The sequence below is a fragment of the Mastomys coucha genome, chromosome X (genome assembly GCF_008632895.1).
Source record: "Mastomys coucha isolate ucsf_1 chromosome X, UCSF_Mcou_1, whole genome shotgun sequence".
Taxonomy (NCBI): Eukaryota; Metazoa; Chordata; class Mammalia; order Rodentia; family Muridae; genus Mastomys; species Mastomys coucha.
In genome coordinates this window covers 143799971-143812928 of record NC_045030.1, presented here as the reverse complement: position 1 = coordinate 143812928, position 12958 = coordinate 143799971, and the positions used below count along the sequence as shown (strand labels likewise).

At 42.6% G+C, this 12958-nt stretch overlaps 1 protein-coding gene across 1 annotated transcript in view; it reads right to left on the bottom strand.

Annotated features, from left to right (window-relative positions):
* Itih6 (inter-alpha-trypsin inhibitor heavy chain family member 6) overlaps nucleotides 1-11393 on the bottom strand; it is a 30486-nt gene extending 19093 nt beyond the window's left edge. Inside the window, 3 exon segments of the mRNA XM_031380360.1 lie at nucleotides 1233-1343; nucleotides 10162-10316; nucleotides 11258-11393. Coding sequence (XP_031236220.1) covers nucleotides 1233-1343; nucleotides 10162-10316; nucleotides 11258-11359 — 368 coding nt within the window. The 5' untranslated portion in view covers nucleotides 11360-11393.
* Between the last annotated feature and the right edge of the window lie 1565 nt (nucleotides 11394-12958).

Sequence of the window (12958 nt, the reverse complement as noted above, 5' to 3'; positions counted from 1 at the left end):
GAGAGAGAGAGAGAGAGACTCAAAACTGATCAAAATGCTGAGAATAAGTGAATCTGATGCCCAGGTAACATCATAGAATAAGGGTTAGAAAGAATGTCAAACCTAAAGAATGGAAAGGGATAATATCTTCCATCTACAACATGTGGCTTTTGTACTCATAAACTCACAGCAGCTATAATTATGTAAACAAAACCTGCACAAGATGAAGCCAACCAAAATCCTAGCATGAGTGTGGGGAGGGGTCCATGAGATTCTATTCTTCACAGAAGAGCTAGTTGATGGTTTCTTGTGGGAGAGAAAGTCATGTTTACTTGGAAGATGTAGCCTTTTTTGTATTAGATATTTTCTTTATTTACATTTCAAATGTTCTCCCCTTTCCTGGTTTCCACTCCAAAAAAACCCCCTATTCCCTCTCCCCTCCCCCTGCTCACCAACTCACCCCTCTCCTGCTTCCTGGCCCTGGCATTCCCCTACACTAGGGCATAAACCTTCACAGGACCAAGGGCCTCTCCTCCCATTGATGACCGACTAGGCCATCATCTGCTATACATATGCTGCTGGAGCCATGAGTCCCACCATGTGCAGTCCTTGGTTGGTGGTTTAGTCCCTGCGGAGCTCTGAGGGTACTAGTTAGTTCATATTGTTGTTCATCCTAAGGGGCTGCAAACCCAGAAGATGTAGTCTTACCTGGTAGATTGCCATGCTCCAGTAAGTGGCCCCACACCCACTGGCTAACTGAACACAGACAATTATAAAGAAAAAAAAGAAAAAAGAAAAGAAAAGAAAAAAAGGAAATGATATGCAGTTGGGAGGGGGATGAATTAAAGGGGTATATGAGGGGTTGGATGGAGGATGAGAGTTTGACAGATCAAATTACATTGCATACATGTATGGAATTCTCAGACAATAAATAAAATATCATATTCAAAGTAAAAATAAAAAGAGGAGAGAAAAAGTCACTTGTATATAGTCTTCCCCTAAAGCACCACTAAGCGCCATCTTGCTAGCAAAAGAAAGCTAGAATCAGGGAAGTAAGCGCCCACAGGTTAAACATCTATTGTTATATGCTTTGACTTTTACTGACTCACATAATCTTGATGTAAATCCTATGAAGTAGAAATAATTTTCTTCATTTTACAGAAGTAGAGAATGGGGTCCAGAGAGAAAGTCTATCCTTCCTGGTCATCCAGCTAAGATGACTTAATCATATTTCAGATGAGATGAAGCCTTACCTGATGCCCACATGAGCAGCCGTCTTTCCTTGCTGATAGGCTTTCTCATACATTTTCTTTGCCTGGTGTTTTTCCTTGACTTCTGCAACATAGATTTTATCGTTGATGGTCCTGATGGGGCAGGGAAAAAGGAGGGATAGTGAAGTCAGACAAAGAAAAATGATGGTCAAAAACAGACAGAAATAAAAGGGAGGAGAAGGGGGATGGGAAAAGAAAGAATAAAACAGTGTCATTAAATTCAAAATAGAGTGGGAACAATTAATGGCAGTGAGAGTGAGATGAAAGAGGTGACAATGTTCCTCTGAAGTTTGTCAACTGGGGAAAGAGAAACTACACAGCATGTGGGATACTAAGGTTGCAGTTTCGTGTTTCTTAAAGCATTGACCAATGTTTGCCTTTTAACACACAAAAATATTTTTAGGTATAACATAGCTTGAACATTTTTACTGTAATAGTTGTGTATTTGCTATAACATTTATTTTTAAATAAAACACATCAAGCTAAGCATGATAGTGCAGACATAGAATCCCAGCACTTAGGATGACAAATTCAAGGTTCCTCTGGGCCATATAGTGAGTTCCAGGCCAAGGTAGACAAGTTAGTGAGATTTATGTGCATGTGCACATACGCACATGCATGCACACATACACACACAATTTAATTAACTCACAGGCACTGTTGCTTGAGATATGAATAACAATCTAAAAACTGTGTCTTCTTAAAGAAAACACACTAGGTAAAAAATATTGTGAATGATATAAATGGTTAAAAATTGTCAGTGACTCTTCCATTGGGGTCCCCAGGCTCAGTCTGAAGGTTGGCTGTGAGTATCTGCATCTGTCTTAGTCAGATGCTGGCAGAGCCTCTCAGAGGAGAGCCATACTAGGCTCCTGTCTGTGAGTACTTTAGAGGCAAAGGGGAGGTAGGATGGGATGGGGGGCTTGTAGAGGGGAAACTGGGAAGGGGGGACAACATTCCAAATGTAAATAAATAAAATTACCAATTAATAAAAAAATTGTCAGTGACACAGGCCCCAAGGGACATGAACTAAATCTGACCTGAATATACCAGATTGTGTCCTACAAGTTTCTAAAGGAGGGACGCAACCACTAATTCTAACCAGCTAGGATTCCTATGAACCATAACAATGACCACTAGAAAACTACCAGGGCTAATGAAATCATGGCTCTTTGAGGAGAACATACAATTGCCACTTTACTAAGCCAGCATAACTCCTAAACACAATCTAAACATTTATCCTTATACCAACATGCAAGAGTAGTTTTAACCCCTCATCAAGGAAACTTCTCTTTGCAACAAATAACCATTATATAAAACTGCAACCAATCAAAATGCCTCTGCATTGTGCAGCCCAGTCCCAACTGGTATGTCTACAACACAACTCCTACACCTAAGGTTCAGGGATCATTACAGAAGAGGAGATGGAATGATTGTAAAAGCCAGAGGAACATGAAGTTTTTTTGTGAGATTGTGTCTCCTAGGATGTCAGAGAAGCTACACCCGTGAAGTCTCAACAATATGGCTAAACATGACCTGAACAAGGAAGACACCAGCAGATAGTTTAACATGGAAGGAGGAAAGGCTGTGAGGCCTCAACCTTATTCAGAGAACTGCAGATAACTAAGAAATGATGAGAGTGGAAGAAACAGGGTTTAATTTCAGTTTACAAAGCTCAGGTCATGTTTCATCAATAAGCGCAGTCAGGGCAGGAATTCAAGAAGGTCAGGAACCTGGAGGCAGTTGCTGATGCAGAGCCATGGAAAAGTGCTGCTTACTGGCTTGCTCCCAATGGTTTGCTCAGCTTGTTTTCTTTTATTTCTTCTCCCACCCCTAACCCAAGACAGGGTTTCTCTGTGTAGCCCTGGCTGTCCTGGAACTCACTCTGTAGACCAGGCTGGCCTCGAACTCAGAAATCTGCCTACCTCTGCCTCCCAAGTGCTGGGCTTAAAGGTGTGCGCCACCACTGCCCGGCTCAGCCTGTTTTCTTAATGAAGCAAGCACTACCAGCTCAGAGATAACGTCACTCATAATGGGCTGAGCCCTCCCTCATCAATCAGTAATTAAGAAAATGTTCTTACATGCCTGCTGCTCACCTATAGGCTGATTTGTTGGGGGCATTTTCTTAATTGAGGTTCCTTCTTCCAAGATGACTGTAGCTTGCATCAGGTTGACAAACAAACAAACAAACAAACAAACAAAAAGCAACAAAAAACCCCCAAAACTACAAGTGACCCCTATTCAATATGACACACAAATACATCATATTAAATCATAACCTTTCCTTTCTTGTTTTTCCCCAAGATCTCATGCTAATATCACAATAAAAAACATAAAACAACTTTAAAAGTCTCACACACTTTAAAAAAAAATCAGACTCTTAAAAAAAAAATGTTCAGCTTCTTTAAGATATCCAGAGTCTCTCTAAAAATCCAAAATCCCTTAAGTGTGAGCTCACGTAAAATAAAAAATAAGTTGCATAATTCTTGTCCCAAGAGGGAAGAATTAGGTAGGACACAGTTACAATCAAAGCAAAACCAAACTCTGACAGCATAAAAAGTCCAACATCTGGGATTCACTCACAACCCCTGGGCTCCAAAGTCTCAAGTGGGCAGCACCACCTCTGCAGCTCTGCTGTCTGCAGTACACAAAGCTGGTTGGTCTCTAGGGCTCAGGCCAGCTCCACACCACAGTTGCCACTGTCTATACCTCCTATAGTCCTGGCACTGCCAATATTCTGGGTCTGCACTACAACTGAGTTTTTAATCTTTGTCAATGGCCTCTCCTGGCTTCTCACAGTGCCAAGCCTCAGCTGCTCTCCATGACCCCATCACAATATCAAAAGAAAAAAAAAGGGGGGGGACTCTTGCACATTACTAAGCCTGGCTATCAGCTTGAGATGCAACCTTGGACCATAGCTTCTGTGTGCTGATGCCAAGGAAATACTTCCCACAAGATTTCACCTCAATGATGCTAGTCTCTTATTAATCACTGTTGATTCTTTAGCCCAAGCTAACCAGCATTGATTGTCCCAGCAAAGTAACGTTTTCACTCTATGGACACTGGTCTCTTGCTAATCACAGCTGATTTTTCAGGCCCATTTTCAGTGACCAGAAACCAAAGCTTCTCAATTCAAAATATAATAATAACCTGATAAAGTCTTTGCTTCCCTAGGAAACTTGACAATCCAGGTCTCTATTATCACACCACTCTCAGCACTCTTATTTTCCATGCTTCCACAGAACAGTCCATTAGACACTAAACACTCAACAGTTTTTCCAGTCCCAAATTCCAAAATCTTCCATAATCTCTTCCCTGAAACAACATGGCCAGCTCTTTTGCAGCAATACCCCATGAACCTGGTACCAATTTCGGTTCTAGTTTGCCTTCTGTTTTGTGATAAACACCATGACCAAATGCAACTTGGGAAGAGTAAAAGTTTATTTCAACTTAAATCTTCCAATCATGAAGGGAGGTCAGGACAGGAACTCATACTGGGCTAGAACCTGGAGGCAGAGGCTGATGGAGGAGTGCTGCTTACTGGCTTGCTCCCCACAGCTTGCTCAACCTGCTTTTTATTTTTAATAGAGCCCAGGACTACCAGCCCAGGGATGGCACTACCCACAAAGGGCTGGGCCCATCCATATCGATCATGAATAAACAAAATGAACCACATCCCTGCTTATAGGCCAATTTGATGGAGGCATTTTCTCAGTTGAGGTTCCATCTTCCCAGATGAGTCTAGTGTATGTCAAGCAAATGAAAACTATTTATCACACCTACTAACTGGTCTCCATTTTAAGCTCTTGCTCTTTATAGATTGATTGCATAGCAGTAGAAATATCTATTAATCTTTTTAAATTTAAGACAGGGTCTTATGATGTACCATTGGCTGGACTGAACTTACTATGTAGACTAGACTGGCCTATAGCAACAGCTTTTTGAGACAGGGCTTCACTATGTAGCTTAAGCTAGTCTTGAACACACTATGTAGCATGTTCTTCCTGCCTTTTTTTTTGTTTGAGCAGGGCTTACTCTGAAGCTCAAAGGGCCTTGAACTTAATAGTCTTGCCTCTATCTCTGTATAATTTTTAAAGTTAAAATTATTTTTAACTAATACATAAAAGCATATGAGGTAAAATGCTTATCTTGCAAATACAAAAACCTGATTTTAATCCTCCATATCTGTGTTTAAATAGACAGGGCACTGCCCTTCACTGGCTGCAACATTCAGGAGCCTGGGCCCTGTACCTTGCCTAGGCAGTACAATACAGCTGGCCCTAATGTGAGCTAGCCCTGAGAGCATGAGAGTGGGAGAGCTGGCTCTGTCCCTTGCTGGCTCCTGCAGGCATTTGATGAACTAGCCAGGGGCAATGCTGGAGAGTTTGTCAGGTGGTGTGGGTGTGGGAGAGGTGGCCAGCTGACTAACTCAGCTACCACACAGGCCCAGATCCATGGGTTTGAGTTGGTTATCACCCCAACATCTATTCCATCTATGAACTGCTGGAGCACGAATCCTTCAATGCTGCAGGATCTCCATGACACAGGGCAACAACAGGATATCTGAGAGGAGTTCCAGTGAGGATCCAGTATTGATAGAGTAGCAGAAGCCAGAGGCCTCAGACCAGACCAGTGACTCATTGCAGTAAACTTTTTAAAGCAAAGAAGTGTGGACAAAAGGGTATATAGTGTGGGACACACTACAGCTTCCACAATGTGGATTTTTTTTTTCTTTTGGGTGCAGAGGTCAGATCCGAAGGGACAGGGAGGTGAGTGGGATTGGGATGCATGATGTGAAATCCACAAATAGTCAATAAAAAGTTACATTAAGAAGTCAGTCTAGCTTTTTGGTGGGGTGCATAGAGCTTGTCATTCCTATCTAATTGTGATCAGATTTCCCCATCTCTTCTCAACCCTTTGAGAATCATCATTCCACCCGCAAATTCACAAAACTAACACTCTAGATTCCACAATACATGAAAACATGCACATATACACACACATACAAAACCCCCCATAAAAGTTGTAGGTACTAATGTTATCCATGTAACACATGTATACGTTGTGTAAAATATATGTGTATATATCATGTGAATGATGTCACGTAGTATTTGCCTTTCTGCATCTGGCATACTTCACTTAGCATAGTGACCTCCCCCTCTATCCATTTGGCAGTGTTTAAGAGTTTGAAACATCTTTAAAGTTACTGTTTTATTTTATGTGTATGGATGCTTTGCTTGTGTATATGACTATATGTTATATACACGTTTGGTACCTGCAGAGGCCAGGGAGGGGGTCTGACCCCTGGAATTAGCATTATAGAGAGTTGTGAGCCACCATGTGGTGCTGGGAATTCAACCCAGGACCTCTGGAAGAGCAGACAGTGCTCATAGCTGCAAGTCAGCTCTCTAACCACAATTTGAGAGAGTTTCATTTGTTGGTTGTTTTGTTTTGGATACCAAGTTTTGTTCTACTTCAGGCTGCCTTTGAACTCCCCATCTGTCTGCCTTCACTTTCCAAAATTGGTATTATAGGCATGAGGAACTGCACCCGGCTTTAAAACCAGAATTAAATAAAAACTGTCTTATTTATTTATTTATTTATTCATTCATTCATTCATTTAGTGATATGGTTTTGGTGTGTGGTCCAAACTGGCTTGAGCTCCTAATATTCTAGTCACAGCCTTCTCTATGCTGGGATTTGAGGCATAGACCCTACCCATTTATGCTGTCACAAGAAACAGAACTTCCTTTCTTTTTATGGTGCATTTAGGTATCCATTCGGCAATGTAGTTTTAGCTGCTTTGTATAGCGTTCCTTGCTTTTTAAAAAACTTGTTCAGTACACTTTTGCCCCAGAGCTTTGGTAATTATGCTTCCTTTTGCCTAGAATGTTCCTCTTCCAGATCTTTGTAAGTCTTCACAGAACTCTCTTTGGGTCCTGTTTAATGTCACTTGATCTTTAATAGTTCTAGATTAGTACCTCTACTCGATGTCTGTCTCCTTTGCTCTCCTTGCTTCTTCTTCTTCTTTTTTTTTTTTTTTGCTAACACTTCTTATAGACAAACGGATGCAAGTGTGCTTATGTTCTCTATGTCATATTTTCTCTAAGAGACTGTGAGCTCCTCGAGGATAAAGAAATGCCTACCTGCTTTGCTGCTCGTGCCCGGAATGCAGCACTCACTCGATCACTTCACAATGGGCAACCAAGAAGGACAGTAAGAAAAGTCAGAGCTCATTTGAAGGAATAGTGGATCAAAGAAAAGGGGGTTAGAGAAAGATGGCAAGAGAACTCAAGACCCAGTGAGCTTGCATGGCAGCAAGGAATGTAAAGTGTTGGATAAAGCTCACACTGGGAAGGAACGGATAGGGCAGAGCTACCTTTGAGATGTGAGAATGTGGTGTCCTAGAGAACATTAATATACCTCTGCGGGAGGCAAGAACAGCTGTCTCCATTTCAGAAATGGAGCAGCTAGGACACAGATAGTAGCAGCTTCCAGGAACGCTAGGGGAAGATATACAGCTGGCAGGAGCCTTTCAAGGCAGCTGAAACAGTATTGCTGAGGCTTGGCTAGTGTGGGGGTGGACAGTGCTGGCTGGGCCTCAAGGTCTCTTGGGGGCTGGGGTGGTAGGGTGGAGCAACTCTGGCAGTAGCACACTGGGGCCTCTGTGTGTGTGCTGCCTCCAACCAGCATACTTTCCACAGAGTCTGCCCAGGGACATTTCTCCAGCCTGCTTTGCTTAATATTTTATAAATCTTTTTGGTGTTTTTTTTTTTTTTTTTTTTTTCTGAAATGAACCCGCATTCTGCCCATTGCTTGGTCTTTACATCACCTGACTGCCAACCTCTCAGGTCGCCCCCACACTTCATATCATACTTGGGACTTCTTTGTTTGGGGACTACTTTTATTCTTGTATTTGGTTCTTTTGGTCCCCTACTTGCAAGGATTTTGGTTCCTTCAAGTCTTACCAACTTGGAAATCCTGTTGTAGGGAAGCACCCCTTCATTATGGTCAGTTTCTCTCCCCTATACTGACTTTACCTCAATCCCCTCTTCACAACCTACCCACTCTCAAGGCAAGGCCAGGAGTTTCTTGATGGCATGGCATGGGCTTAGGACTGTAAAGATTGTTTATAGCATAGAAGCCTTCTCCCCCATCACAGGGGTGACAATGACTGAGCAAGAGCAGACATTCTGTTTGGGTTGGACTCCCTAATCCAACTCTGAGAGTGTCTCCACTCCAAGACAGAAATCCCCTCTCCTTTTGCCCCCTTGACGCAGGATTTCATGTAGCTGAGGCTGGTACTGAACTTGAACATACTATATATAGCTGTGGACGATAACCATGAATTTCTAATCTTCTTGCTTCCACCTCCCGGGTGCTGGTATGACAGGTGTGTGTTCCAGTGGCCATTTTATGTGTTACTGGGAACTGGATCCAAGATGTTTTGGTACACTACAAAAACATTTGACTGAGCAACATCCCCAACCCCAGAAGCCTTTTCATAACTCAGACTAAGAGTTCTTTCATCTGCATCTCTTCCCTCATTCATCAACTCATCCATCGCCTGTCATCTAACTAAACAAAACTGAAAAAAAAAAAAGATGATGCCCATTCATACTTCCACCACAAACAGGTTGTTTCTCCTGCCAATGGACTCTCAAATTCCACCATCGTCTTCATGTTCTTTGTTCTAGTACAGGACCCTCTCTGCTTCCCAGCTTCTTGGCTGGCTCTTCCAGCCTATCCCTGATTCCTGATTGTCACTCCTTGATTATCACATCACCATGTCTACTAAGGGGTTCAGCTATCTCTAAAGTTTCCCTGGGGATGCTGGAGACAAATCAAAGGGGTATGAAAAGGTATTAGTGTTCTGTTTAGAGTTTTCCATTATTCTTTGATGACTTAACATGTATTTTTCTCATAGTATGTATCTGTTCTATAGTATAGTATAGGGATATAGTATAATATAGTATAGTACAGCATAGTATAGTATAGTGTGGAGGGGGTGCACACACACACACACACACACACACACACACACACACACGTGTGTGTGTGTTCCATGTGCTTGCTTTCACATTGGAATGCCCTAAAAGCCTAGTCTTTTCCTACCTCTCAAGTCTCACTCTGACCCATCTTCTGCCTGTTACACTTCCGTGACATAGAAGTGCATGGACTTTCTCCTCGTGAGGGAACATGTGTGTCTTAATTCTTTTGCTTCAATTTTCCATGCCTGCCTCCATAGTGTTTGGCTAGTGAACATTTCATAATTGAAGCTTTAGGTTGTGTGTCACTTTTCCAAGGCTTCCGTCTACTGATGGTAGTTCAGAACTGATCACCATCTCTGGCTGGGCCACGTGGTTCCTACCTTCTTACAATCAACTTTCTATTTCCTCCTGGAGTACTCTATTTAAATCACTTTGTTCCTTTGTGTGTGTGTGTGTGTGTGTGTGTGTGTGTGTGTGTGTGTGTATTCCCCATTAGACAGTAGACTGGGAGCAGGGATTGTGTGTAGTCCATCTTTCCACCATATCTAGCCAGCACTGTATGAATCATGCCTTTAGTATCAGGAAAAGGTTTGCTGGGTTTTTTTTCTCCTCAAACCTCTATTTTTTGTCAAGTATTTATTGTATGCCACACACTAGTGTTAGCATAGATTTCCATACATTTTAATTCATTTAATCCTTGCAAGTGGTTTCTAATTTTATCTGCATTTTACAGATGTGTAAAATAAGACTCAGAAGTTAGGTAGCTTATCCTGAGTTGTACAGCTGGCAGAGGCAGGAGTCAAAGCCAAGATGCCTGCTTTTATAATTCATCCTCTTAACTGCTCTGCACTAGTGAAAAAACAAGATTGAAAGAATGTATGCACAAATGAATGAAATAGTAAGTTTGAAAGGAGACTTACATTGTGAAATTGGAGATAAAGGCAATGCGGGGTAGATTCAGGTCAAAGATGGCTTCATGGGCTTCATCATGTGGATTGACGAGGACAGAGGTGACCAAAGTGTGTGCATAACGAGATACCACAGTGGAACGTATGGAGTAGCTTGTCATCAACAACTGAAAGAGAAGACAAGAGAGGTGAGCTAGAGAGAGTCTATTTGGGGATCAGATGGGCAGGTATTTGGGATCTCAAAGTTCCCGAACCGAACTGGCTGCAGGAGGAGAAACTGAGGTGACTCGACAGAAAGTGACCTTTGTCATGTGCAGACCTGCCTGAGAGTGCAGCAAGTATAACCCAGATCTTGCTAAACGTGGGTTCTGATTTAGCAACCTTGGGGCATGGAGAGGCTAATGTTCTCCGTGCTCCCAAGTTACCTGAAGCTGCTGCTGGTGGTTGTAGTGGTGGTCCATGGATCACTTTAGAATGAATGCTAACATTTTAGTAAAGCTTTAGAATATAATAGAGTGGATGTATTCATTGGGCTCTACATTCTTACAAGGCAATGTGATATTTAGTTTTTTCCTCTTTATGATTTCAACTGTAAGGATTGAGCCTCATACATATAGTAATGTACTGCAATCATGATAAGTGTCTGATGCGTTAAATTCCAGTATTTCTCATATCTTACAGATGTGTTAACTGAGGCTTAGACATGAAGGTCAGCAAGCAGGAAGATAACTATCTTCTTCCCTATCTTCCCTGAATTTATTATCCTTCCATCTACATACATCTCGTTTGCTCAGTGTAGGGAAGTGGGGCACAGAACTAATCAAGTTCTGTCTCTGCTGTCTTAACCTATGAGCCTTTGTTTCCATCTCTCATTAATGGGAATAAGAGAGGATGGCTTACAGGGGTGCTGAAAGGACCAACTAAAACAATAATGAAAACCATGGGTACGGCACCTGACATGCACTCAGCAAACAGTAACTCTTGTTTTTTCTAGCTCCGGCTTCTCAGCCCTGCAGAAACACACTGAGAAACTTCCCCTACTCCTCCACCCCAAGGAGCTACTTTTCTCACAATCTCCAGAGCTTTGTCCTCTCATGCTAGAACTGACCTTGCTGTTTGATGAGGCAGAGCCATGAGGTCCCTGGTGTGTTAGGTCTAGGAGGATGGTCAGCAAAATGCTGACCCAGCTGAGGTACCTCCATTCAGACATGGTACCACTTCTGGCCTGGGCCTGCTGTTCTCATCCAGAATGTCTGAACCTGATTTGCAAGCCTTCCCTCTTTTAAACTTCCAGGTATCCTTCTCCTGAGAGGGAGGGATCATGCTGAAGGGAGTGGAAGTCTCTGAATGTGGCATTGAAGCCCACACAAACCAGGATTGTCCAAGACCTAAGACTGGCATCTTGCCTGGAGACAGGCCAGTTCTGTGCCTCCTTTTTCCCCTTCATCCAGCTGTAAGATGAATGGAAACTAAACATAGCAGAGTGCTGGGTCTGTCTGTTTGCTATGTTGGCTCAGGGTGGGGTTTTCTTTCCTATAAACATCCACTGAAGCTGAATAAGTGGAGCCAGAGAAAGGTCACTCAGCACTGGTCATTTTGAAAAGGTAGCAGACTTTAAAGAGGGTTAGAGAAGCAAGTACCCATCGTCAATCTCTTCTGTTGCTGACTTCAGTCTTGACACAGGGGGACTATACCAATGCAGAGGTCCCACAGACATGAGATTTCCAATCTAAAGAATAATCAGAGGTCATGGTGGGCTGTGGTAGAGATGAGAAAGAGTATAATTCAGTCATTTAAAATATAACCTCGGGACTGAGAACATCTGGGTCTGAATTGTAGTTCTGCAGCTTACTGAATGCGTGATATTCAGCAAGGAGACTAATGACTCTACAGCCTCAGTTCCCTCATTTGTGAAATGAAGATAACAGTGGAATTTCATAAAAATAGTATCACTATACTTGTACTTTTGAAATTCTTGACATCTAATAAATATTCAATAAATACATGCTAGGATGAAGTATGGCAAAAATCAAAGTGTGTCAGTCAGGCATAGTGCTACACATTTATAATCCCAGTACTTGGGAGACTGGTGCAGAAGGAGTATGAATCTGATGCCAGCCTATGTTGCATGGTGAGTTCCATGCAAAGTTGGCCTTTGCAGAGAGATCCTGCCTCAAAACAACAGCAAAAGAGCACGGGGAGTCCCCTTTTCCACTGTAGACATGAAAGGGATAGAAAGATGCAGAATTGAGTTGCTCTGAGCCCGTGTCTGAAGGTCCTGTGATGGGTGTATTGAAGGGTATTTCTGCACAGAAGCCATTAGTGCTTATCAGAACCTTTATCTCAATTCCTCTGAGAACTTTTTACGAACTGGCATAAAGACAACAAAGATACCTGGATTTGCCCTATGGCATTCATTAATGCACAATAAAGTCTCATTCTGGCCTTTGGGGGGGGGCGGTCCCCAAATCCTACTAGTTGCTAGTTACCTCAAGTCCGCTCAAAGCTTCCCATTAAAGCATCCACAGTAGAGGTGCAGGTGCTAGGGATGTAACTCAGTTGGTTGAATGTCTGTTTAACATTTTCCAAGCCCTGGGTTGGGTCTTCAGCAGGCATTGTGTAAATGGGACATGGTGTAGCTTGTTGGTATTCTTGGCACTCAAGAGGTAGAGGCTAGAACATCGGAAGTTCAAGGTCATCATCAGCAAAGTAGGGAGTTTAAGGTCTATGTGAGACCATTTAGAAGGAGGAAGAGGATGAGGAAGAGAAGAGGAGGGAGGGGAGGAGGAAGGGAAAAGGGTAGGGGAGG